Genomic DNA, 27272 nt, shown 5'->3' on the forward strand with positions numbered 1-27272 from the left:
CTCAGCTCCACACAGTCACTCAGGGACTTAGGATGAGGATTCTCTGCCATCTCATAGGTCCCACCTTCTCAGCAAGAGGCTTCTCAGCAAGATCAACCCTCCAGGGGAGAGAAAAGGGTGAAGTCCTTCTTTTAAATGCCTCTCACTAGAAGTGACACTTGTCATTTCCACTCACAGCTCACTGCTGTTTCCCCACCCCACCACCAGGTGCCTTCCTGGGCCCTCAGGGAAAAGAGGAAAACTTGCTACCAACTGGGGATGGTGTGTCTGGGCTTCCAGAGCCCTCACTCTGCCACTAAATTGTACGTGACCTGGGACCAGTGTCTTCTCCTCCTGGAGCCCCAGGCTTTCACCATAAAGGCCTGGATTAGAGGACAGGGGTATTTATATTTTTTTCAGTTACACATCACAGGAATTCCAAGTCAAACTGGATTGACCACAGAGAGTACCTATCGGCTCCACAAAAAGAGTTAGAGGCAACAGCATCAGGTCTTGCTGTATCCAGGGGCTCAAACAATGTCATCTTTCTGTCTTCGCCTCTGTTCCCTTGTGCGCTGCTCATTTTCTGCAGGATGTTTCCGTATGGGGACAAACGTCAGAGATGACTTAGAACATTGCCTCTTCCTGATAGGGATGAGCAGGGGATGGGGACTGACTCCACCTGGGTCTTCCCTGTTCCTACGGCAGAGAGCGGGCAGCCTTTCCACAGCGCATGCGCTAAGAGAGGGACGGGAGCTAAGAGAGGGACGGGAGCCTCTCTCTAGAGGCCAATCACGGTGCGTCGCGCGGAGATGGGCGGATGGGTGCGGGTGGATGAGAATACTGGAGCGGCCACCTCAGTGAGCACAACCCCGTGCGTGCGCGCACACCTTTAAGCCCATCGCTTTGCTGATTCTTAGCACCAACTCTGGGAACAGAATCCTCGTCTTACAGCCAAGGCGGAGAGCTCCCAAGAGCGAGTTCCCAGGCAGAGCTGGGCTTGGGCCCAGGATTTCTGAGCCTTGATCAGGACTTTTTCTGATACCCCACTGCCCCTCCTCTGGTGCCCCGTTAACATTTGAAGGCCTGCTCCTTTTGTCCCGAGCTGCTCAGAACAGACTATGGTGCAATCCATTATGTGGCTCCTCCTGGCATCTGGGGACAAGGGGAGGACAGGGGCACCATCCCTTCACCCGCTCCCACCCTCTACCCAACCCAAGAAACTCAGCTCTGTTCCCTGGGGCCCCTTCCTGCTCAGGTGACGTCATCTGCACACAGAGCCAGTGTCTGCAGAATGTCTTTGCCTTTGTTGGGAACCAAACAGAAGGCCCTGAGGGGAACTGGGGGTGGGGGCAGGGCAGGGACCCTGCGGAGCACAGCAAGGGGCTGCAGGGATGGGAGGGGACCTCTCTCGGCTTTGAACACATGGCGGAGTCATCCTCCTGGAAGCATCCTGGCTCCTGAGAATTGGGAGCGTTGATTGGAACCAATCCCCATGTTTTCCCAGGCCTCAGTTTACCCATCCAGACACGGGGGCTCGGGCTGAGAACTTTCCAGCTCTACAAGTCATTGGATAACAAAGAGCCAACTTCCTCACATTATAAAGAGTACCCACAGATCAGTAAGAAGTGATACCCCAAGAGAAAACTAGGCAATGGACAGGAGCAGGCAATCCTTCCTCCCTGCTAAAAATTCCCCAATAGTTAACAATTCACAAGGGAAAGAAAGGTTACACTCGCTCACCATCAAAGGACTGCGAGTAAAACCAACAAAGCAACATTACTTTCACTGAGCTCGCTGATAAAGAGGATTTCGTGCCCAGTGTGTGGGGGTGGGGTAAGCACTCAGCCACTTGGGGGACAGGGAGAAACAGGTGCTCCATTCTTTCTAGAGGGTAATTTGTCACATGTCATAAAAGCCTTAGCACAACATGGGAGGGTGATTCCACTCCTAGGACTTTCTCTGAAGGCAAGATTCACGGAGCTTTGCAAAGGTAGCTGAGCAAAACATACAGTAGCCTGAGAAATATTCTTAAAACCATAGATCATGCTACCCTCTTCCCAACTCCTTAAAATGTTCCAAAGATTTGTCAGGCTTAAAATAAATGCAGCTCCCGACTCTGTAGCCTGGCCCTGCTCCCTTTCTCTCTCCCTCTTACCCCTTTTAGCATCTCCCCGGCTCCTTTCTCCAGCCTCAGGACCTTTGCACAAGCTACTACCTCTGCCTGGAGGCTTGGCTCCCTCGAATGTAAAGGGAGGGTCCTGTATCATTCACTGCTGGATCCTTGGCCTGACCTCTGACATCATTAGATGTTCATTGAATAAATAAACAGCCGAGAGAGCTGGAGCTACAGAGTCAGAAGAAGGTGTGGGCTTGAGTCCGGGTTCCACCCTGATTAGCTGTGTGACGTGATGCGAGTTCCCCCACCTCTCTGAGCCTGGGGCTTCTCTGGAGGGAAGTGTAAACAGGAGAACTTCCCCTTGGGGTTCTTATCAGGGTGAATGACAGTAAACCAAATGAGTGAGCCTTGAGAACTGTTTGTGATAATTACGGATGTTTCCAAGATATTATCTGTGACTGTCCTGCCTTGGGTTGAGGAAGTAAGTCCTTCCTTGTTAGCGTTAGTGTGTGCACCAAGAATGTTGCAGAAAGCGACCTGTGGGCATGAAAGGTGGTTAGAGATACACTGGCGAACCACCCGTTCCATCCTTCTGGACATGCTACACATGCTCATAAAAATTCAGGCAACTGCGCTCTCCCTCTCAGAGTATGCCTTTCCCATCCCCTCTACTCACCGCCCCCCTGAGGTTGTTATGTTTGCCTTTCTCTTCGCTAAGCCCCAGGACCCTTCTCCTGCTTCTGTAACTTGTTTCCTGAGTCCACACGGCTCAGCTGGCTCACTTTCTATCGCCTCTGTAATTTTCTAAATAAACTTTCTCCCCTGTAAGATGATTAAAAAAATTCAGGCAACAGCCCTGGCTGGTGTGGCTCAGTGGATCGAGCGTGGGCCTGTGAACTGNTGCAGAAAGCGACCTGTGGGCATGAAAGGTGGTTAGAGATACACTGGCGAACCACCTGTTCCATCCTTCTGGACATGTTACACATGCTCATAAAAATTCAGGCAACTGCGCTCTCCCTCTCAGAGTATGCCTTTCCCATCCCCTCTACTCACTGCCCCCCTGAGGTTGTTATGTTTGCCTTTCTCTTCGCTAAGCCCCAGGACCCTTCTCCTGCTTCTGTAACTTGTTTCCTGAGTCCACACGGCTCAGCTGGCTCACTTTCTATCGCCTCTGTAACTTTCTAAATAAACTTTCTCCCCTGTAAGATGATTAAAAAAATTCAGGCAACAGCCCTGGCTGGTGTGGCTCAGTGGATCGACCGTGGGCCTGTGAACTGCGTCGTTGCCGGTTCCATTCCCAGTCAGGGCAGGTGCCTGGGTTGCAGGCTGCGTCCCCAGTGTGGGGCACAAGAGAGGCAACCACACATTGATGTTTCTCTCCCTCTCTCCTTCCCTTCCCCTCTCTCTCAAAATGAATGCGTGAAATCTTTAAATAAAACAAAATAAAATTCAGGCGGCAAATAAAGAAAAAGTCTTCAATATCTCACATTTCTCCTTCAAATCTCATGCTCTATCAAATGAAAAAGGCATGACCGCGATGAACTCACTTTTAACAAATTGAATATGTCAAGATGTACTCAGAAGGGGAAGCCTGTAGGATTTACAATAAAATGTGAACGTAGAATAGAAAAGGGTAGAAATTGCTGACATTTTCCAGAGTTGCCTTTGGCTTTTCTGCCATTTCCTCATTGCTCTGATGGCCAACTGTGTATTACCATTTGCAATCTGGAAAGGCCCATGTAACAGTTAATGGAGTCCCCACGTCCCTGTCTGTCACCATCTGGCTGCCAGGGCCTCTTGAGAGGATCAGGTGTCCTATGTTGTCTTAGGCAGCTGGGGGGTTGTGTCAAGACCCCAGCATGAGCCCTGCCTCTTAGTAAACCTTTAAGGATTGAAGAGATGGGTGCCTTGCAGTCCTGGGATTTTGCGCTATCCTGAGCAGAGTCCTAGACGGGCAAGAAGAATGTGTTAAACTAGACACACATTTGGAACTCAGAGTTCCCTGGGCATCAGTCAGCAGAAAAGTTTTCAAATAACCAAAACCAACTCACATTGGCTTAAGAAATAAGGGGAGTGTTTATTGGTACATGTAACTGAAAACTTAGGACTCTAGAGCTTCAGGAATGGCTGGATCCAGGCGCTCAAATGGTACCTTGAAGAACCTTCAAGGCTGTTTTCTTCTGTACTGACTATGCTCTCTTAGGAGGGCTCTCTATGTGTGGTGGCAAGATGACTCCTCAGCAGCTCTCTAGGCCCATGTTCCAGTAGCTCAGCAATCCCCCCACACACAGGGCCTCTCTCTCCCCAAAGCTCCAGGAAGGGTCACAAGGAAGCCCTGATTGGCCAGACTTGGGTTTCCTGCCCACCCCTGAGCCATGCACTGGGTGCTGATTGGCTGGTCCTGGTTCACAAGATCATCCCTGTCTGTCAGCAATGAGATAGGTAGGGTTAGCTGTACCCACACCCATGGATGGAGAGGACATGAGGGATTGCTCTTGCAGGACAGTGCAGGGGGGGGGGCATTCTCTAAGGGCAGAGCTCCTCTGTGACAGCATGTTGAAGAATGTGCTCAAAAATGCCCTTTATCAGGAAAGCTGGATTACTCAGAACACCCTGTCTTCAGCTCTTCTGAAGAGCAGAGAGGAAGGCCCCACACAGGGGTGGGAGGTTGGGGGGGGGCGGTGTGAGGGGCCGTGGAGGAGAGTCCTGCCTGGGGGGCGGACGACACCGCTCCGAGTCCGTGTCAGGCCTCAGCATCCCCATCTGCGTAGGAGGCTCCATCTGGTTGAAGCTGACAGGTTTCAGGATGGCGCTGTGTATTTTTTGATGAAATGATTGGGGTGCAGCTGCCCCCCGCTTTCCACTGACTTGGAATGGTCTCTTGACGGAACACAGTGTGTGACCGCGTCCACACTGGCAGGGTCATGATATCGTTTTTCCAGGAGGGGCCAGTTAGCTGGGCCTTTTAAGTGGAGTGGGGAGGCTATTTCTGGCGAAAACTGAGGTGCATGAGAAGGGGTGGGGTGGGAGGTGTCAGGGACACTTGGGGAGGAAACCTGAGCTGGGCTTCACACCCAGGGTCTGGCAAGAAGGTGGGTGAGGAGGGGCTGGGCCAGGACAGCCCTGCCCCCCAGGATAGGCTGCATGAGGCCTCGGGCAGCTGGGAGAGGAGCTGGGGGGACAGGAATGTCTCTCCTCCCGGCACCTGTCCCCAAGCTTGTGACCACTGACCCTATCCTACCAACAGTCCTGGGGAGAAAGTCGAGGAGGGAAGCCTCCTCAGAAGCCACTTGGTGGGGACGACCCACCAAGTACATGCTCCCGAACTAGAGATATTGGTAACAGACCATTGAGAGCCTGGCCTGGGCTAGGTGCTGTTGTGTTTACGAGGGTCAGCTCATCAAGCCCCGCAACTGTTTGTAGCAGACGTGGCTATCGGTCTCATTCTAGTGATGGAGACTCTGGGAGAATCTCAGAGAGGGGAAGCAACTTGCCCAAGGACACACAGCCTGTGCACCACAGAGTGTTGTCAGCATCTGGGAGCTTGTACGGACGGGCAGGCTGGGCTCAAAGGCAAGGAATGGGCAGGACACTCGTGCTGGGTGAGCCAGAGGAGGAAAGAAACTCAATCACCTTGAGGCAAGAGGCTGGGAATCTGGAAAAGCAGGCCCGAATCCGGGCCTTGAAAGGTCTGTGCAATTTGGACAAGATGAAATGTGCAGGGAAGGGTTTTCATGCAGGAGGGAACAGCATAAGTGAAGTCACAGAGGCATGCAAGTGCAGGGGACATGGGACAGCGCAGGCAGCCTGGCAGGAGCCTCTGCCAGTGCTTTGTGGGTCATCAGGTCACTTGAGCAGTGGGCTGAGGGTGGTTCTACTGTGCCCTGAAAGTGCCTCCAGGCCTGGAGGCCCCAGAATTTGCCAGAATGGCCGAGGAGTGGCTGACCCCTATTCTTTTGGGTGAGTTCCTGGGCCTGGAGGCAAAGCCTGGCAGCCTCAGGCCCCAGTGCAGGACTGGAGGGTGTGGAGGGGCAGAAGCCCTGCATCTCTCAGACCTACAGGGAGGCGTCCATGCGGTCTGGGCGGCTATGGACGGACAGGAAGCCGGCCATTCCTTCCCGTGCACTGGAGGAAAACGGCTTCTGTGTGAGCCACAACAAAAAGGCTTTTCTGCCCAGTTGGAGGCGGGGGAAGCGGCCAGCTCGGCCCCTGCCCCAGCCTGAAAGGAGGCTCTGTCAGTGGCCCTGGGGTCTTCAATGCCTAGCATGTGTGGGGAGGGAAGGCCAGGGTGGGCAGGGGCCTCCTCATCTCTGTCCTATCCCCCAGAGGCACCAGGGTGGGGTGGGGTTACGCTGCTGGGAAGTTGGCCCCTCTAGGTTTTCTCACCCTGGTGCAGCCACTTTCTGGCTGTGTGACCTTGCTGAAGTGACTTCACCTCTCTGAGCCCCACCTTTCCCATGAGTACAATGTAAGTGGAGTCGACTGAGGTCGCCACATGCCAGGCACCCTCTATTCACCTTCCCAGCAGCAGCCTGTGAGGCCGGTCATGTTATTCCCTCTGCGGAGGCAGCGTCAGAGCTGATGCTCAGGGTGTTCTGGCCTCCAAAACTCCCAGCTGTGCAAATGCAGAGGAAAAAAGGCTGGAAGGAAACCCGTCAAACCAGCTAGGAGAATTAGGTGACTTATATATTCCCCTTTTTCTTTGTCTGTAACATCTTGTCTTACTTGAGAATTAGAAAATAGAAAGGAACAAAAGATAGTGAGGGAACCAGGGTGTGAGGAGTCCAAGGCGAGTTTAGGCCACAGCTGCACTATTAATAATAATAATAATAATAATAATAATAATAAAACCAAGTTGCAGATGCAGGCTCCTGTTCAATGCTGGGGCAGAGGACTGCCAAGCTGGGGCCAAGAGTCTCTCTGGGGATGGGGAGAGGCCAGGGAGAGGCCAGGCTGAGGGATGATGCTCCACCCATCCCTCCCTAGACACCTCCTTCATGCCTCTGGGCTCAGAGAAACGGGCTCCTGAGATGGAGCAGGGAGCAAATGGCACCAGGGAGAGCAATTCCTTCGGCTGCTGGGTTTCTCCAAGATTCTACCTGAGACCTTGGGGGTGAGAGGGCCCTCAGGCAGTTTCTTGGGGGGCTGACCCCTCTGCCAAGTGCCAGTGAGAGGAGCCTTTTATCCTCTCCTTTTTCTACCCTGTGCCCCCACACCTCAGGGTGACCTCTGAGCTTCTGGAGGACCCTAAGGTTTTAGCAGAAGGCAGAGCTGGGTGGAGACACCTTGTGGCTTCTGCCCCGGGAAAGCTGACAAGATGGTGTCTGCCCTGGACCCCCCATTCCTCAGGGTCCCTGCGGCGAGGGGAGCTCTCAGGTTGTTTCCTAGCTCTGCCTGAGAGGCCAGTGGGGCTTCCCAGGGCCAAGCACTTCCTACCGTCTTCAGCCAGTTTTCAATACAAAGAGAGGAAAGGGGGGGCTGGGGGGCTGGTGTGCAGCTGTGGGGGAGGGCAGGGCAGAACAGGTTGAAGGACCCTCTCTGAGGAGCTGTGCAGGCCTGGCCTGCTCCAAGGTCGGCGTGAGACCCCACTACAGCTGCTCACTGCTCCTGGGGGTGCAGGTGGTTCCCAAGAGGGCAGGCAGCAGGGGCCGGTCTCCAAGGCTCGCCCAGATGGGAGGGACAGCAATGCTTGTCTCCTGCTCTCCTGGGCATCATCTGCACCCTGCCCAGGGCGAGCTTTTCTGCTGCCCCCAAAATGAGAGGGCAGACCTGGGGTGCCCTTTGCCCTCTGAGCAGAGCACGGGGTGAGGGCAGTGTTGGGAGTGGACAGTAGCCCCATTTCTCACTCTTCCCTGACCCAGCTGGGTCTTCAGGTGGCTCAGAACCCTGGGTGGGTGGAGGGCCAGGTGGCCTGGCCTGGCCCTCTGCCCTCTTCCCTTGTGTGTGCAGGGCATGTGGAGAGATGGGTCACCCCCTCTCACCAGGAATGAATGACAAGCATCTTCCCCATTCCTTCCCTGTCCCACCCCAGGTCCCGCGCCCTACCCAGGGGAAGGCAGCTGCCTCTCATTGTTACCCCAGCTCCTCCCCTCCCAGGGACCCTGGGAGGGAGCCCACACACACCTGGGAGTGAGGTCTCTTAGGTGTGGGAACAAGCTGCCCAGTCCCAGCTGGGACTCTGCCCATCACCTGCAGGCCCTGCAGCTGGAAGCCCCAGCCCAAGGCCTCTTACAAAGGAGGCCACGCTCGCCGGCCACACAATTTAATCAGTGCAGATTATTTACAATAAGAAACATACGGGGGTGGACACGGACCTGCCCCGCCCCACCCCTCCACTGGCTCTCAGGTTTTGTGGACGGAGGGGCAAAAGCAGCTGGCCTGCCCATGAGAAGCCCCTCCTTCCGGGGCCCTTGGGATTCCGAGGGAGGGGGGGCAGATCCGCTTGCTCAGGGCTTCAGGCCCGCGGAGGAGACAGAGCCGGCTGTACAGTACCATTTCCCACGGCAGCTCACCTCTGCCTGCTTCGAGGAGGAAGAGGAGGAGGAAGCACCTCTACCCCAGGACTGAGCTCAGCAGCTGGTGAGTCTCCAGCCTAGAGTGGGCTCCGCTGGCCTCTCACTAGTGCCCTGGGGGACCAGGGGCTGCGGGGGAGGAACCCCCACCCCAAGCCTGGTGCCTGCTGGGCACCCACACAGGTGGGCATACTCTGTGACATTCAGCACCCCAGCCCGGGCACCCATCAGCTCCGTCTCCCCAGGAGATCTGGGATACTGGCAGCTGCGGCCTGAGGTTGGCGGGGTCCTGAGACCCCTGAGGACAGTGGTGTGGGTGAGAGAAGGCAGGATTAGGTCCAGGGAAGGAGTCCAAGGTGGGTCACACAGCTCAGACAGGAGAAGGTAGACGGGGGCTGGGGGCCCAGCCTGGGAGGTGAGGCTCCTGGGGTGGAGGGGCCTTGGCAGACCCCCTTTGGTCCTTGGTAAGGCGGGCCCAGAACCCCTTCTCTAGAGAGAAAAGGAGGTGCGGGCTCAAGGGGTATGGGGGAGCTAGGGGCTGCTGGCCCCTCAGCGGGCCAGGGGCAGGGTAGGGTCCTTCGGCACAGGGAGCCCGGCTGCTGGGATTGTTAGAGGTTGGTTGGGAAGGAATCGAAAGTCAGCAGACTGACAGCCAGGGGTTACCTGACCCTCTGTCCCTCTAACCTCAGGTGGTCCTGGGCGAAAGCTGTTCCTAAGGCAGAGAAAGACTTAGGTGGAGGGAGACCAGTTAGGCCCCACCTGTCTCCAAAGCCAAGAGAGGGCATGGTTCTGGCCCCAGGGCTCACACTGCAGAGGGCTCAGGGTGGGAAAAACCTCAGCAGCCTGACAACCAGACAGCCGCCTTCCCAGGTGGGCCTTCCGACCCTCCACTCTGCTGGCTGGGGCCACGGCTGAGGTGGGTGGGTGGGTGGGGACCTAACTCCCTGTCTGGAGCAAAACCCCATTTAGAAAGCTCTAACCCCCTGTCCTGGGAACTGCCCCTGGTCGGGGAAAGTAGAAACCAATGCTCAAGTTAGTGTGCAAAAAAAAAAAAAAAAAAAATCCCAGGCATAAATAAACATGGGGGCAGGGCTGGCAGGGATGTTGAAGGGCCTGGGGGGCCCCACCCAGGGGCTGAGGGAGCTGTGGAGGGCTCCTGAGGGTGCCCCAGGAGCAGTCTCGGAACCACCGGCGCCGCCAGCCTGGCCCCTAGCACCGTGAGGAGCAGGAGGCGGCGGGTCAGACCCACTCCTGCAGAGAGCGCTTGCAGTACAGGAGCATGCGGGGCGTGCCCTTGCGCTGCATCTGCACCAGGGCGTAGGTGAGGCCCAGGATGCACAGGAGCAGCAGCAGCGGCGGCACCAGCACCATCACCATGTTCACTGTCCGAGTCACCTCCTCCATCTGCACCACCACGCGGCTGCCCCCGTCCTCGTCTGCCCCCGCCCCAGAGTCCCCCTCCCCGGCATGGCCCTCGTCCCCCTCCTGGCTGTCCCCGTCCGCCCCGGGCTCTGCACCCCCGTTGGGGTTGAAGGGGGGCCGGGCCACGTCGGGCCATCGGGGTCCCGGCTCTTCGCAGCCCATGAAGTCCCGCAGGATGGACTTGGGGTAGCCGGGCTCCATCCGCAGACGTTCGTTGTCGAACTTCCAGTACTTGGTGCCCTTGTAGAAGTAGGTGTGGGCTGTGGGGGCAAACCGGCCGGAGCGGAGTCAGCCAGGGACCCTCCCCGCCAGAGGCCCTCTCGGGAGACCATGGCACGCTGGAGGAGCCCTGGCTTTAGAACACCCGCCTTTTTACTTGCTTCCCAAATCTGCCCATTTCCTACTCACGGAAACCAGCCCAGGCTCAGAGAGGGGTGGGTGGCGTTTGGGTCAAGGGCACCACTAGAAAATACTGTGTTTCTGGGCTGGGCTGACACGGAGGAGGGTCCTGCTGCCTGCTGGGTTGGAGGTTGCGGTCGGGGACCCTGCTGCCCTGTCCTGGGGACTGGCCCCACCCCACACGAGCCAGGCCAGTGTCCCTCTCCGGGCCGTGCAGCCAGCCAGCAGCAGACCTGGAGCGGAGCCCAGCACTGCCTTGGCCCAGCTCTTTGGCCTTGGGCACCTTGCCACGTCCCATCAGCCTCAGGAAGGGCCAGGTTTGAATCATGGGGTGCGTCTGTGCTCTGCTGATCACAGTGAGACCAGGGCAGCCAGAGGGATGCCATCACACGCAGATGGAGTGTGACCCACCGGAGCGCTGGCAAGGCCTGCAGGGTCTCCCGAGCCTGCGAGCCTGGACCCAAGAATCAGAGCTATGGCTTTTCTTAAAGTCATCCAAGACCGTGCTGGAGAAATAAAAGCCACAGCTCCCTGTCACTTGTTATAATGACAAAGATCTGGCTTCCCTTGCAGGGGGTAATTGTGCACGCTGGGAAGACCCTCATCCCATTGCTCTGAGCCAAGCTTGGGCTCGGGGCTCCCTGCAGGCCACCCCGGGTTCCCAGGTGGGACTCCTGACCCCACAGCTTCCTCACTGTGGGACCCCTTTCCCCGAGCTCTGTGGTTGAGTTTGGCCAGCTATAAAACAGGGTGGAGACGGCACAGGGAGGACCAGGGAGTTGTGCTCTAGAAGCTCCCAGCAGCCCAGGGCCCGACACAGCTGTGTCCCCCACACAGGCCATCACACTGCCTGATGACCTCGGGCAAGCCCCACCCCTGCGTGCAGGAGGAGCATGGTGAATGGTGGGCAGGCTGGAGGGTGCTGGCTGTGGTACCTGCGTCGTTGCTCAGGAAGGCCCCCCTGGGGGAAACGGGGATCCCCTGCCAGACACTGATGGGCTTGGGGTAGCCAGGGTCTCCACGCTGTGTGTCCTCATTGAAGCGCCAGTACCTGTGACCAGAAACACCACCGGGCTGTGGGCCTGCATAGGCCTGGAGTCTGTTCCCCACTGGTGGTGGGTTCTCTCTGGGTAGGCCTGGGAGAAGGGGCACCCAGTTGGGGCTTTGTTCCTTTAGGGAAGGGGGCACTCACCTGTCCTCTTGGAAGAAGAAGGTGTGCCCCGTGGGCTCCCACCAGATAGCCGTGTCGATGCGGTCGTAGGGGATGCCCAGGCCATAGCTGGTCAGTGGCTGTGGGTAGCCGGGCTCCAGGTTTGCTTCTCGGAACAGCCAGTAGCGGTCCCCTGTGGGAGCAGGGGAGGCGGGCGTGAACCGAGAGGGTGGGCAGGGAGGGGACAGCCCAGCAACGCTGTTCTGGGCCCACAAATCCACTCACGTTCACTGCCACTCATTACACACAGTCACACTCATACCCTTGCACACAGGACAGGCACTGGCCACCACAACACACAATGCCACTTTCCCTTCTGGCATACCCACTCTGCACTCGGACAACTCTGGCACACTGGTTTACACACTCGTGTGTCAGCCACTCACCCCTGGATGCACACCACACAGTCACACTAGGTGTGGGTCTGCATTTCTATGTGAACACCCCGGCCCAACAGTCCTCATCGAGAAGAGGAAGGATGGGGAGCCCTGCCTGGCCCCTGGGTCTGGTGGCTGCTCCCAGGGCACCCCAGCTCAGGGTCCAGGGCTCCCCACTCTTGGTGCAGGCCCTTCCCTGTCCTCAGGGAGCTACTGCCTCACTGAGGCTGAGGACAGGGGGGACAGGGGACAGAGCTGATCAGGGGCACTGCCCTAATGGAGGCAACTCCCCCTTCCCTCTTCCCCAGGCCCAGCTGGGTCAGAGGTTGGGGCAGGAAGGCCCTCCCACCTACCCCAGCTCACCTTTAAAGAAGACAAAACGCCCGTCTTGGCGCTCGTAGGCTGCGCTGATGTCACTGGGCAGACCGCGCCAGAAGTGCCCGATGGGCATGGGGTAGTTGTCCAGGACGCGGTTGTGCCGGACCCGCCAGAACCAGCGGCCCTGAGGAGGGTGTGGGCGTGAGCGGGCAGAGCACGCACGCTGCCTCGGTCTGGGAGGGGGGCCACCTGGGAGCGCCCCTTCCTGGATCAGGGTGGGTCCTGGGGAGGCCACTGAGATCCCAAGGGCAGCGCCAGGGAGACAGCCCTGGGCTGAAGGGGCGAGTGGGCAGACCCTCGGGCTTGCTGTGTGAGTCCAGGGAAATCCCTCGACCCACAGCCTGGCTGCTTCTCAGTCTAGGGTCTGATGGCTTCCCAGAAGCTGCTCGGTGAGGGAGGGATGGGGATGGTGAGCGGCGAGGTGGGGGGTGCTCTCTTGCTCTGAGAATGGGCCCAGGGGCTGAGGGGGGCAGGGGCCAGACCTTGAACACGAACATTTCCCCACGCAGCATGGCCACTGTGTCAAAGTCCCCGTCGCAGATGTTGGGGCCGTACTGGTCAGGCCGCTCTGTGGCTCGGGGCTGGACCGGAGGGCCTGGCTTTGGGGGCCGCTCTGGCTTCCCGCCTGGGGGTGGAGGCTGGGGGGGCCTGGGGGGCCGATGGTCTGGCCGGCCTGGCCGCCGGGGTGTCACAGTGGGGAGGGACTGGGTGGGCTGTGGCTGACCATCTGGGGTGCCTGTAGAGTGGGGGAGGGGGAACAGGAAGTGAGGAGGAAGCCCCAGAACCCAGCCAGGGCTCCAGGTTGTCCTTCTCAGGACACAGGGCACAGGGCCCAACCCCCAGGCAGAGGGCCCTGCCTGTACACAGTGGACCCCTCCCCTCCCCACATCCCACCACGCTCTCAGGAGGACCCCCATCCTTCTGCATAGAGCCCCCTTCTTGACTTCTCACACTGGGCTTAGGTCATCGTGCCCCTGAGCTGCCCCACTCTCCATTTCCCCTTGGGGACAGTCTCCTCAGGATGCTAGCCTGTTCCACTGGAGGACCCAGGGACACACACAGAGAAAGGAGCATGATTTTACAAACTCTGCCAAGTTCCCCTCTGATGACCAGGTTGCTGGGGATACAGGGTCTGTCATGTGCCTAGCAAGGTGGGCGCTGCCAACCCCGGGGATGGGCTCAGTGTGGGCACCGAGCGCAGACCCCGACCCCCCAACCTGGACCTCAGGACATCACCCCCCTGGAGGCTTTCTTGACTGGGGCCTGAGTCGGGGGTGTCACCTGCCTGAGACCCGCTGGCAAGTGACAAAGCAACAACACTCGGCAAGGACTCTGGGTCAGGCTCGGGTGGGCGTGGCAGTACCAGGAATGGCTCTGTGGAACCTGAGGCACCGTTAGTCTAACAGAAATGTCACCGAGGCCGGGGACAGGGGGTCAGAGCTGGCACCTGGGACCGCCGGCGGCCCCTGCCGGCTCCAGCCTGGAGCCACTGTGAGGGCTCTGGGTGTAGGTCCTGGGCCAGATGTCTGGCCCGTGAACTAGTCACAAGTCCTCCTGGGGCCTCAGTGTGTCATCTACAACACGGGACAGCATGAGCAACTGTGCCTCGTGGGGCTGGGAGTTGCGGGCAGGCGTGTGGTGCAGAGCCGGCCAGCCCAGCCCGTGCCGCCCGCTCACCGTAGAGCTGCTGGATGCCCCGGAGGTCGTCCTCGGGCAGCTGGAAGTTGTCGGTGTCCATCCACTGGTAGAACGGCGCCATGATGGCACTGGGGTTGCTCGAGTGCTCCAGCCCCAGCGCGTGGCCCAGCTCGTGCACGGCTACCAGGAAGAGGCTATTCCCTGAAGCGGGCCAGCAGCACGGTCAGCGCTGGCCTGGCCCAGCACCTGGCCGCCCCAGACTGCGGGCTGAGCCTGCCAGGGAGCCTGCCCTCGCCTCACTCTTAGGACAGGCTGAGCAGCTCTCCCTTCCGGGCCTCCAGCTTCCCCATCTGAGACATGGGAGCAACGACCCCTTCTCTTCCCTACCACCCCGTGAAGACGGTGGCATGAGAGCTTGCGGCCAAATGTCAGTGCCGCAGAGAACTGCACCGGGAAGCTCTCCTGCCTGGCCCCACAATTCCAGCCTGCCCTTGCCAGCTGTTCTCACCATGCATGTCCGTGCTGGAGAAGGTCCAGGGCTCATCTGCATCGAAATGGGTGTCCCCACCCAGACCAGGGCCCGGGAAATAGGCGTGAGCCAGAAAGCCGCCCGTGCCGTCAAAGGGTGAGCTGTCGCCATGGAAGCCAGAGGCAAAGAGGACCATGATGTCAGCCTCCTTCTGCCTCCGCAGCCTGATGTCCTGGTAGGGCACCTCCTGGAAGACCAGGGGCGTGGCCTGCTCCCACACCCGGAAGGCCCGGCGCACCGCCTCCAGTGAGTGGTACCAGCCCAGCTTCTCCGTGTAGTTCTGGATGCTGCAGGCGGGCGGGGAGACAGGCGAGTGAACCCAGGGCCTGGGGCCACTGGCCACCGCTGGCATCCCTGGGCTGGAGGCGGAGACACGGGGTCCCAAGGAATTCGCGTAAGCTCTGAACTGGCTCACTGACAATGCCTGACCGTATCAACCATTAGTTTACTTGGAGGTGAATTTAGAAAAGAGAAGTAAACGTTAAAACCAGGAGTTCATCAGAATATCGCCAAACAAGGTTGCCTTGTGCCAAACAAGCCTCTTTTCAGTAAGAAAATGTTACGTAAATAAAAGGACAAGGAGTATGTTGCTCAAAGACCTAGGAGGGGAGGGGCAAATGGACGACATTTAGGGAACACAGGGCTAGAGGTTCTGAATACTGGGCTCCAGGGCCAGGCTGACTTGAGTTCAAGGCTGGGCTCTAACATTATTTGTGTGGCCTTGGGCCAGTGAGTTAGTCTCTGAATATGAGATCTTTCACCGGTTAAATGGGAAGAGGCGGGTCATGCTTTCATCATGGCCCCGTGAGGAGGCCTGCGATTGCCCATGTACATCAGAGGGCGCGTGTGTGTGCTGGACAGGCCTCCAGTAAAGCTGGCTGGGCCATCAGTTCACTCTGGGGTCTCAGGGACTGTGGGAGCTACTCTGCCTCGAAAGACGGAGCTCGGGTGGGGCCCTGGCCAGATAGACACAGGAAGAGGAGCCCGTGGGGACCGCCACATGCTCGAGGCTCAGTGGGGTTTCTTGCCCTAGGACTCACTACATAGGAGGATGTGCCTAGGACGCAGCCTGCCCGCCTGAGAGACACCTGGGTTTTGGCCCCCAGCCCTTTCCCAGTCTCAGGCGCCTAAAATCTCACACCCTGCACTGTGGAGGCCCCCAAACCGACCAGTGAAGGAACCCATCTGGGCCAGTGAGGCCAGACTGGGCAGCTGGCGGGTGGCAGGGGAGGGAGGGGAGGGAAGGGAAGGAGGAGAGAACAGAAGCAGCTCCGAAGGGCATGACCTTCTCTGAAGGAAGACGCCCCAGGGTGTGCAGCCAGAGTCAGTGGGGGCGGGGGGGGTGTTGGAGTGGGTCTGGACTGTCTACACTGTGGCCCTGGGGGGCCTCTGGGAAAGGAAGCCTTCCAGACGAGTTCACTGGGGAGCCCGAGGCCTCAGACCAGGTGGTGTAGAGGACGCTGGGAGAAATGCCATCCTGGGAAGCTGGGGTCCCTACCTGAAGGTCAGGTGGGGGTTGTTCCACTTCCTGCCGGTGAGGGCATAGCGTTTCCGCCGCCGCAGATTGGCTTTCACACGCACCCCGAACTGATCTGGCACCCCGCAGCGAGGCCGCTTCATCCACCTGGGTCATGAGCATGAAGGGGTGAGCTCAGAGCCTCCTCCAGGCAGCCCACCTCCTTCCACCCTCCTGCCTCTGGCCTTAAACGGCTTCTCAGAGTGGAAGATGAGCTAAGTTTCCATTTCCTCATCAGGAACAGGGGCACAGCCACCTTGTACTGGAAGCCTGGATGCCCCAGCAGAGCCACCCAGGAAGGGGACAGTTACTCTGTGTCCTTGCTATGTGATGCTCTGTGCATGCTCATCAAGAACGTGGCTTTTGGCCACATCTCTTCTTCCAGAGCAAGGCCTAAATAGGCTGGCCATCCCACCCAGGCCAGGTGTGCTGCCTTCCCTCAAGCCCATTCTTGTGGCAGACGCCACCAGTCAAGCCTGTGTTCCTTATGGCCGAGCTGGGACTCGGCCTCAGCAGCTTTCTCAGCACGAGGCTTGAGGCAGACATTCCCAACGAATCAGAGCTCGTGCAGAGGATCGGACCTAGACCTCTCTCTTCTGGTACCTCCACACGCCAAGGCCTATGACGGGAGGACAGAAGGAGAGCCGAGGCCAGTGGGGTCGGAGAAAGGTCCGACAGAGAGACTCACGCCTTGGTCTCTTCATCCAGCACGCCGGTGACCGGGATGCCGTAGAAGCGCTGCATCTCCGCGAGGGCCGAGGCCAGGATCTGGGCGGAGCGCATGGTGGACATGTGGCGGCTGGGCTGGGGCAGGTAGCCGTAGAGCCGCAGCCAGTTCTGCGAAGGAGAGACCACATCAGTCAGCGGGTCTTGGCGCGGCTGGCTCTCACAACGCACAGCCCACATCAGGCACCTGCCCCCTACCACCCCTGAAGCTGCCGCCACCTCCCTGTGAAAAGCCCTTTAGGAATCAGGTCTGGTCTTCAGACTTCTCTTGGAGGAAAAGCCAATTTTTACAGGAGCTCTTGGGCCCTTGCTACCTGACCCTGCCTCAGCTCTCAGACCTCACTCCTCCCACCCACCTGCCTCCTGCCAGGCACACTCCTGCCTCAGGCCCTTTGCACGTGCTGCTCCCACCCAGGTGTATGCAGGGCTCACACCCCCAGGTCTCTGCTTCAACTTCACCTTATTGGAAGGTGTTCTCTGACAACACTATGTAAAAGGAGACCCCCACCTGCTGTCCCCTGCGCCCCCTCTCCTCCTTCCTTGCAGTTGTCACTACCTGAAATACCTTACATTTCACTGAGATGTTTATCATCTGTCTCCCCCACTAGGATGGAAGGAGGAGGGATCCCCAATGAGCCACACTGAGTTGTGGTAAGGAAGAGGACTCTGACCTGCCCACCTCATGCCCCTAAGGACACAAGAGCATGGTGACCACTATGACAGGTTGTTGGCACAGAGGCCAGGGACTTCTGTGGGCCTTGGCCCCATGGAAGTATGTCCTTTGCACCTTTGCTGGCCCACCTTGGGTGCCTGGGCGCCCCCTGGAATGACCGGACCTGAAGGCCTGTTCTCTGAGAGGCCCTGGAAGGTAACAGCTACACCTCAAGGACCCACAAGGTAAGATGGTAGTGGGACATGGTGGCTGCTCTGGGCTGACAGCCACGTGTCAGTTGGCCAGGGCCCCATCCACATCTGTCTGCTACCAGCGTCACGGCCGACTCTGTAGATCCGTGCCCCCTCAGTGCAATCGTCAGCCCTGGCACCCAGCCAGGCCCCTGGTGTGGAGGGGCCACCGCACCCCAGGCTTAGCAGCGCCCAGACTGCCGCTGGCGGGAGCGGATGCTGAGCCCGGGAGAATGCACACGGCCAGAGCTGCAGGGCCTCTCAGGGCCTTTCGGGGCCAGGCAAACAGCCACAAGCAAGGAGGCAGAGCCACAGAGATGGTGACAGGCAGGGCTAAGGACGGATCCAGCCACGCCACTTCCGAGGTGTGGCTCTGTTATAGCACGACCTGCCTCACAGCACGGGTTTCTGTGAGGACAAAATAGGGACGTTCACACTCACGTATGCATTGTGCTGGGCAGGGAAATGTGCCCCGTAAATGTATCATCAGCGACAGAGGCCAGGGGTTGTCTAGTCCCTGGAGTGGCAGACTCTTGCCTCTACCAAAAGGATGGAAGGTTCCAGGCTCTGCCGGGGCCTGGGAGCTGTGTAGCCTCGGGGGAGGGCAGGACAGCTGGGGGAGGACAGCCCTGCTCAGCCCCCTGGCCCAGGGCACCTTCTCTCCTCGCCTGCTCTCCCCGAGTGCGAGAAGGCTTTCCTGAAGTTCCTGTGTGTGTGTGTGTGGGGGGGGGGCGCCCACCACCCTGAGTGGACGTGGTTTTCCTGAAGGAGGCTGGAGAGATCTAGAAGGTGAGGCATGACTGTCGCCAGCTCAGGGAGAGGGATCCAGCCGGAGGAGGTGGGGCTGCCTACTGACAGATGAGGGCATCGCTTATTTGCATAAGGTAAAAATATCTCAGGGAGCTCAATCACAGGCCACCACGGGGCTGATTAGCAGTGTCTGCAGAGTGACAGGAGAAGGGCAGGGAGGAGGCGGCTCAGGCTGGGGCCCAGGGGAGGGCTGCCGAGGGAGCCGGGCCTGTCTGCAGGGAAGAGCCCCAGAGCCCAGCAGAGGACATGGGGCCCTTTAATTCTGGGGACGGTTCAGGGGCTGATGGGAAGGTTCCCAGGGCACCTGTGGACCCTCCTTTACACAGGAGGACCCCCTGAGTCTCAAGGAAGCTGAGAGCTTCCATCTCAGTCCCAGCCAGGCCTTGGAACCACAGCACCCTGGTGACAAGTGCTTCCTGGCCACTGCCAGGGTGCGAGGCAGGAGCTGGGGACAGGTGGCATGGGTGGCGTAAGCAGAAGCACAGTTCTGTCCCAGGGCAGCCGAACCTCCAAATGGTAGGGCAAAGAGGGTGACAGAGCCAGCCGGAGCTCGGGGTGGCCACCCGCAGCAGGCTCTGGACTGTTTTTCTCCACAGTGTCCAGGAGGGAGTTTCTCAAACCCTCCTGCTGTGCTAAGTACAATGAGCCTGGGAGGTGAGCTTCCGGAGGGAAAAAGACACCAGGGGGCAAGTGCCCAGGTGCAGGGGCTGCTGCCTCCCGGTGAGGAGGGGCTGTGTGCACCCTAAGCCCCGGCTTCCCGAGGGGCTCTGCTGCCCTGGGCCCAAAGTGGGAAGCAATTTTCAAGGTCAATGCAGGGGGGGCTGTGTTCAAGCTCCGGCCACTCCTGCTGGTGACTGACCATGAAGTCTGTCCCTTGTCCAAGGGGCCTCCTTCCCCTCCCTCTCACCTAGTCTCATGGGTGGAGTGCCAGGAAGGCAAAACTTTGTTTCTTGGTTGGAGAAACTGAGGCTTGGGGAGGACAGTGAGCAGCAAAGTAGGGGGACCTCCTCCGTAGTGCCACTGTCCAGCGAGAGGCAGGGAGGGTTCTGAGGAGAGCTCTGGGGCCTAGGGCCCCTCCTACCTGCAGCCCACCCTGTAGGCTTCGCCCACCCTGGCTCTTTCTGCCATTTCTCTCTTCAACCATAAGTATGTCTAGATGCTTCAGGTGAGTGGCCAGCCCCAGGCAAGGAGACGGGGGTGCTCAGGAGTCTGAGGGGGGAGGCCTTGGCCCCCCGGCCCTAAGAGAGGCCATGAATGGCGCAGCCAGGGGCTGAGAATCTGTTATGGGCCTGGCTATCCACTTGTCATGGCTTCAATGCTCACAGGTACCCCATTCCTGTTATGCAAACAGCAAGGTTCAGAGAGGGCGAGTGGCCCACCCAGGGCTGCACAGCCGACGTGGCCAGAACTGGAGCCCAGAGCAGTATACAGACCCAGCTCTTTGTGAAGTAGTACCAGCCCCTCTTGGCCTGAGCTACAGATACTGGGCCCCAGACCTTCTCAGGAACTGTGTCCAGCACAGCACCAGGGGAGGCGTCTAATCAGCCCCACACCCCCCATCTCCCCATCTCCGGCTGGTCCAGGCGCTGGGCCCTATAGGCAGGGCCCACTCCAGGCTGGCGAGACAATGCCGAGGCAGGCCTGCAGGGAGGGCGTGTCTGAGAAGGAGCTCCCAGACGGATCGATACTGTGCATTAAGCACGGCCAGCCGTGGGGGCAGGGGGCGAGGGCGGCGGCTGTCACAGCAGCCAGTTCCTCCAGCCACCTCCTCCCACCCGCCCTGTCAGCCCCTGAGCGATAAGACAATCTCTGCTGGGCTCTGCTTCGCTTCTGTCACCCACGGCCCTCTGTGCCGTCCAAGCAGACCCTGGCAGCGTGGCCCAGACAGGCACAAAGGCGTCTTGTCAGGCGCACGGCTGATGAACAGACCTTTCAGGGCACCGCAAGGCCCACGCTGTGCCCGCCTCCCCACCCGGCGTCACGGTCTGAGGGCCCTCGGGGGCAGGCCAAGGCCATGACGGGCACAGAGCGGGAGTGAACAGGATGATGAGCCAGGGGGAGCCCCAGACACTGCCGAGGCAGGGTGTGCACCTCTGCCCCATACAGGGGGTCTGAGCCAGGAGCCCCTGAGAGGCCTAGACTCCGCCAGTCTTGGGCTGGAAGGGATCTCAAGGCCACCAATTCCAGCTACTTCACAGAAGCCTCCATGGGCCACAACCAGGCCGGGGACCCATCAGGCCTGCACCGTCGCAGAGATGGGGCTCACTGCCACCAAGGTGACCCACCCCACCTCCAGGCAGCCACGACCGCTAGCTCTCCTTCAGGCTGAGCAGAAATCCGCCTGTCAGGGACATGCGCCCCTTGGTCCTGCCTGCCTGTCCTAAGAACGGGCCTTCGAGTGGTAGAAGAGGCCAAAACGGCGTCTCTGAGTCCCCGACCACTCCCCTCGGCAAACTGGGGTCAAAACTGTCCCTCCGCAGTGGCTGCGCAGAGATGGCAGCACAGGTGACACCATTCAACCCCAAGGCCAGGGAGGAAAGGGGGCACCAGACTAGGCCACCCGCCCAGACTCGAGCAGTTCTGGAACTGGCCTTCCGGAAGGGAAAGCTGCTGGCGGGGTGGTAGAAGGAACAGCCTGTGTTCCTGCCACTTCTTTACCTGGTGGTCTCCCAGCTGCCTGGCTCGCCTCACCCTGGAGGGAAGAGCAGTGGGGTCCCGAGGCCAGTGGGTGGGCGAGGCAGGTGGAAAGAGCCCTGTTTGCCAGTGATTTCGGCTGCCTGGGGGCCAGGCCTGGGGCCTCACCTGGAAACCCCTGCAGGTGTTGTCTCCTACATGGGGAGGTACCCAGGGCGGAGCGTGGATGGTTGGACGGCTGCAGGGGAGGGCTCCAGGTTCACCCAGCCCTGCCCCCACCATCTCCTTCCCACCTGGCTTGGGCCCGGCGGGCTCCTCCATCTCTCCACGAGATGGCACACTGGGCTCTGACCTGCAGCCTCCAACCCAGCATGGGGCTGGGGGCCCAGGCTCCAAGCCAGGCTGCCTGGGCTCAGACCCCAGCTCTGCCACCCCCAGCTGCAGAACCTGGGGTAATGTCTCTCAGCTCAGTCTCAGTTTCCCCTTCTGTACAATGGGGTAATGAGAGCCCCCACTGGGATCAGTGTGAAAGCGCTCACATACATGTTGAAGGTGGTCAAACAGCACCGGATCCCACCGGGCCACAGCACACGGCGGCCGGCATTTTACATACAGGCACGGAACCTCCCTGGCAACTCCATCCGGTCGATGCTATTATTAGCCCCACTTTGTAGACAGGGAAACTGAGGCTCAGACGGGTTCCACGACTGCCTTGCCCAATAGCAAATGCCGTTTGCTCCTAACAGTCCCTGTGTTTTGCCACCATTCTGCAAGCACTTCCTACACACCAGGTACCCTACCCACAAGTGCTGGACGGGAAATGAAACCGGGCTCTCACCCCTCCGGGGTGACAGTCATTCCTGGGAGGCCAGGGTGGTGCCCAGGGCTAAGGGCCAGCTCGGGGAGCTCATCCAGCCCCTGGCTTCCAGCCGTCGTGGCTCCGGCTGCTCGACCATCTCATGTAGCAGTGGGATGTTGGGGACCCCCAAGGCTGGTGAATGGCTGGGACCCAGGTCCTCATCTGTCTGTCAGCTACTGGATGTTGAGCTGGGTCTTCCTGCTGTCTCCTTATGGGGAATGAGAGCTGGCACGAGGTGTCCCTCCTCGTCTCTCTGACCCACAGCCAGCTGGCAAACCTCTGCTGTTCTTGCCGGGGGGCTGCGGATCCTGTGCCCCCTCCCCAAAGGGTCCAGGTGCCCCTGTAACCGGTGTCTTTCTGGGGAGTGGCCTCATATGAGCTTGTGTGGCCAGAAGGCACCTGTTGTGGGCTGCAGGCCTGCAGTCGTCAGCCACCTTCAGGGCCCCAGGTTTCATTCACCCATGCGGTTCTCTCAGGGCCTTCTCTGTGCTGGAGGAAGATCTGAGCTAAGAGCCCCAGGTCCCTCGCTGCTTCTGCTGATGCAGAGAATGTATCTCCTGAGTCAGGCTTGGCCCCTGCCCGAGTGGCTGGCTGTGTGAGCCACATAAATCTTGGGACGATACTGAAGATGCCAACTATCTTAGTCCATTTGGGCTGCTGTAACAAAAATGCCGTCAGCTGGGTGGCTTATAACAACAAATATTTATTTCTCACAGATCTAGAGGCTGGAAGTCCAAGATCAGGGTGCCTGTGTGGTCAGGTTGTGGTCAAGGCCCTCCTCCTGGTTGCAGACGCCAGCTTCTCACTGTGTCCTCACACAGTGGAAGGGGCAGAGAGCCTTCTCCAGCAGCTTCTTTGGGGTGGGGGACCTGGGTGTTTCTATGTTGTTTCCTTCCCACCCACTCTGGGTGGGGCAGAGTGAGGTGTTTTCGCCCAAAGGTTGGAGCGGGCGGGTCGGACAGACATGTTGTTCAGACAAGGAGCATGTGACTGCCAGGAGGCAGCTGACTGATGGGACCCCAGGGCAGCCCCAACACAGGGACCCAGCAATAGGCCGGGCACGGGGCCTCTGGGGGCCAACCTGGAAGGGCCAGCAGACACTGGAGCCAGGGGCTGTGGCTCACCAGTCAGATCTGAGGGTCAAAATCAGCGTTCGAGCTGACCCCCTTCCCACCTTTTGCTCACCCTGCTCAGCTGCCAGGTCGGGACAAGGGAGGTATTCGGGAGTCAGTTCAGGGAAGGTGAGTGTGTCCGTGCATTAGACGCAGCTGCATCACACCTGTGAACTCTGGCAGCCAGAGTCACCTGCATGGGGCTGGCTGAGGTTAGGCCTGGGGAGAGTGGAGGGTAAGAAGAGACCATAGCTTCTCTGGTGAAGGCCAAAAGTGCTTAAGAAGGCTAGGTGCTGCAGCCAGCAAGGCCAGGACAGATCTGATGGGGCACCTGGACCCACAGGCAGAGGAGGCCAGGAGCTACAGCAGGCACCTCAGTCAGTTGAGGTGAGGCCTGCCTCTATGCAGGGGAAGGGGCTGCAGTCCCGAACAGCTGGGGCCTGGGGCTTGACATCCAAGGGAGAGAGAGGGACAGGGCAGAGTAACTCCGCAGTGGCTTCTTGAAGAAAGACCGCCTTTTCCAGGCAAGAGCTTGCCAGGGTGCAGGTGTCTGCCAGCTCCTAGCAATGCTGTCGTCTAGTGAAATTCCGGCGGGTTCTGCCCTGGGAAGGATGGGGGCCGGCCTTGGCTCAGGTACTGGGATGCTCGGAGAAGGGCCCAGCCACCACCTAACCTGAAGTCTGCAGCTGTGGGGATTCTGGGGTGAGGACCAGAGCCCCTCTGCCCCTGGGGGGACGGGGGTGGGGAGCTCTTGACACAGGCTGCAGGCCAGGCCTAGGAGTCTCGGAGGCTGGTCCTTACGAGAGCTGGACCTGGGGACAATGGTCCCACAGCCTCCTGGCAAACGCACTGGCTACTGAAGCCATTCAACAATCTCTGGGCCTCGATCTGGCCAGGCTTGACGAGACTCCGAGGAAGTCTGTACCCCAAAGCCAATGCTAGGAACAGGGGTGTCTTTAACCCTCCATCTACCTTGGTTTACAACGTTCAAGAATCCCCTAAACCTTCTAGTCTCTCCCAGCAACTTCCCTACTCAGATTTTCCCCAGGAGAGAGCATGCAGGGTCACTCTCAGAACCCCAGCTGGTGGTGCTGCCACAGGCTTAGGGCCATGTGGTCTCTGACCCCAGTGCAGCCCTGGGAGAGGAAGGGGCAATGGAGAAGCAGCAGCAAAGGGACGAGAGGACGGAGCCCCGCAGACCACAGGTCCCAGCGCCCCAGCTCCTGGCCTTCTAAGATGACAATTCATAATGCATGGCCACCAGTTCCAGCTTGGTTCGTAACTGCTTCCTGCACGGAGATGCCATTCCCACACAGATTAGAAACTGCTCAAGGAACTGCTCAAAGAACTGTCTGTTACTGGCAGTTCTTTGGTTCTTCACTCCAGGGAGTGGCAGGTGGGTCCAGACCCTCCTCACCAGCACCAGATCACAGGCTGCGGGGCACTCCCCACCAGCAGAAGCCCCCTGCTTGCCTGTCAGTATGAATGAGGAGGAGGCAGCTGGCCTGGGCATGGGCTGGGCTCCTACCCCACCTTCTGCCAGGACCTGGCTCCCTGCAGCTCTCCCTTGGCCTGGCCAAAGGAGGGAGGGAAGAGCAGGTGGGGAACTGGCTGAGAGGTGTAACTTGAGCCGGGAGGAATTCCCTGCCCTTCCTCCAAGCTTTTATTAAAGTAGGGCGGGGAAGGGCAGGCTTCCATTGGAAAAATCTCCCAGGCAGCAGGGGGGAGGTGGGGAAGCCACTGGGGGCTGGGAGGGAACATCAGCCCAAATGCAAATACAAACGGTGCTCAGGCCCGCCGACCCGCACCGGGACGCTGCAACCCAGCCCAAGGGCACCAAGGCCTGAGCCTACCCTGGCCAGCACGGAGGCGGTCTTCCCCAACCCCCCGTCCCGCCCACTCTTCTCTCCTAGAACGGGCAGGGAGCGGGGTCTTAGAAGTTGGGAAAGAGTAGACACCGCTTTGGAGTAACGGAACTGGTGCTCTCACTGCCCCTGCTTGGAAGACTCCATGGAGCCGGGGGCATTGGCTAGACCCAGCTCTGTGCCAGGAGGCCATGCCCGATCACCCAAGCGACAGACCCACACAGGGGGCCCCATAGGGACGTCACGAGGGCTCCCGGTGAAAAGATGTGTGGAGTTCGTCCCCCGTGCATCGGGCCTCGGCGCAGAAGCTCTGACGAGGAGACTGAGTCTCTCTTGGACCCCTCCTGGCCGTGGCGCGGTTTCCGTGCAAGAGCCCAAGAAAGTCTCCAGAGCTCCCCTGAGACCCGAGTCTACGTCGGAAGGTCGCACCCCTTCCCCCTATCCCGGCCCGCCGCGCGTGGCTCAGGGTCACCCAGACCAGATGTTGCCTAGGCAGGGGAGCTGCCTGCTCAGCCCGTGGTTCCTCCAGGGCAGCCCCCACCCCACTCGTAAAGAATGTCACAGCGCCCGCAGGGCTCTCGAGGAATCGGCCGCCGGGCGGGAGCTCGGGCGGATCAGTGCCTAGGTCAGGGTTACAGGGACGTAGAGTGAGCGCAAGCCCTCCGCCCTCCACGGTTTGGCAAGAGGGAGAGCCGGGGAAGGGCAACCTGCCTGGCCCCTTTCACCCGCCCCCCTCCTCTGGCACAGGGGGGCTCGTCTCAGCGTCCTCCACCTCCGGCCTCGGGCTGCAGACGTGTCTCCTTCCCTGTCCCCAGTCCCCCAGGCGAGGTCCTTACCTCGGCATTGACTTCTGCGTCTCCCGCCGCTGCGCCGCGGCCCAGGCAGCCCAGAAGCAGCAGGAACAGCGGCAGCACTCGCGGCCGCGCCGCCGCCTCCCGGCCGCCGAGGAGGCTGCCTGCCCAGGACGGCCGTTCGGGTGCGCTCGGTTCGCTGACCATGCTCTCGGCGCCCAGCGGGGTCCGGAGCGCTGCAGGCGGGGCTCCCCGGCTCGCCGGCGCTGGGTCCCCGCACGAGGCTTGGAAACTTGCGACGCTCCCTGGCTCCCCGCCCGGCGCGCGGCAGACCTCCCGGTCCCTGTCCCCCGCTGGGGCCGCTTAGGTCCCCTCGGCAAATTCCCACGCCCGAGGAGAGGCGGGCAGGGAAGGTTCGGGCACGCGGAACCGGTCCACGCGAGAGAGGGCCGGCCGGAGCCGCCGGCTGCCGGGTCCCGCAGCCTGGGCGCCCGGGGCCCGGCTCCCGAGAGCAAGCGCAACTCCTGAGCCTTTGTCTGGCTCAGCGCTCCGGCCGCCCGGTCCCGCGGCGCCCCCTGCGCGCCCAGCTCCCTCTGTCCATGCCCGGGGCCGGACGCTGCCCTGAGCGCGCGCCCCCCGCCCGGGGACTCTGCTCGCCCAGCGCCCAACCGGGCCCGGGTCCCCGCGCAGTCCCGGGAGGAGGCGCTGGGAGCCGGTCAGAGCGAGTGAGCGAGCCAGGGAGCCGGCGCCCGACGTCCCCGGCGAGTTCAGCGCAGCTCCGGGCGCTCCCAGCCCTCCGCCCCGCGCCGCAGTCGCCGCCGCTCTTAAAGGGCCAGTGCTCCCTCCGCGCGCGGCCGCGGGCGAGGGGCGGGGGCCGGGGGCGGTATCTTAGGCGGAGGCTTCTTGGTAGCAGGTGCCGGCGGCGGAGCCCGGCAGGCGGCAGCCCTTTTACTCTTACCAATCGGCGGGAATCCTCCCTAGCCCACCTCCTTCACTCGGATCCATGCTTTTGGAGAGTGGGGTTGATCCCCAAAGTGACCTCTCCCCGCCCTCCAGAGAGAGTAAGGAGAAACGAAGACTCCTCTTTCTCCTACCCGGTAGGTGGGTGGGGATACTGAGGCAGCGGTGGGCAGAAAGGCTGGGGGAGGAAGGATCCAAATGTCCTGTTCCAGATTCACACAAAAGAAAGATAAACAAAATCTAGAGATGTGTTGTTTTCCCAAAAGCCCGTCAAGTGTGGGGCCCTTCCAGTGGCTTCCCTCAGCGGCGCAGGGAGGGGTCGGTGTGTCGTGTGTGCCAGAAGTAGGACCTCACGCAGGTTTAGGACGCGCAAGGCTGCAGACAAGCCACCGCTCACCCGCCGCTCGTAGGTGGGCGCCTCACTTAGATTTTCTGAACCCCCATGGCCTCCTCTGGGCCATGGGGCGAAAAGTTGAAGGTGAGGGTTAGCTGGGCTTCCGGTGCCTGGCCTAGCTAGCACACATTAGGTATCC

General features: G+C 60.0%; 1 protein-coding gene across 1 annotated transcript; it reads right to left on the minus strand.

Moving 5' to 3' along the window:
* Positions 1–8344: 8344 nt before the first annotated feature.
* MMP15 (matrix metallopeptidase 15) lies at positions 8345–26589 on the minus strand. The gene is made up of 10 exons (XM_037041617.1): positions 25825–26589; positions 16768–16916; positions 16062–16187; positions 14543–14850; positions 14074–14235; positions 12879–13132; positions 12382–12520; positions 11624–11774; positions 11367–11482; positions 8345–10292 (listed from the first exon to the last, which is right to left on the minus strand). The coding sequence occupies exons 1-10, from the start codon at positions 25984–25986 to the stop codon at positions 9850–9852; spliced, it is 2010 nt and encodes a 669-aa protein (XP_036897512.1). The 5' UTR covers positions 25987–26589; the 3' UTR covers positions 8345–9849.
* Positions 26590–27272: the final 683 nt, after the last annotated feature.

The sequence above is a fragment of the Sturnira hondurensis genome, unplaced genomic scaffold (assembly GCF_014824575.4).
Source record: "Sturnira hondurensis isolate 20B ecotype Veracruz unplaced genomic scaffold, ASM1482457v3 Scaffold0003090, whole genome shotgun sequence".
In the NCBI taxonomy this organism is placed as follows: domain Eukaryota; kingdom Metazoa; phylum Chordata; class Mammalia; order Chiroptera; family Phyllostomidae; genus Sturnira; species Sturnira hondurensis.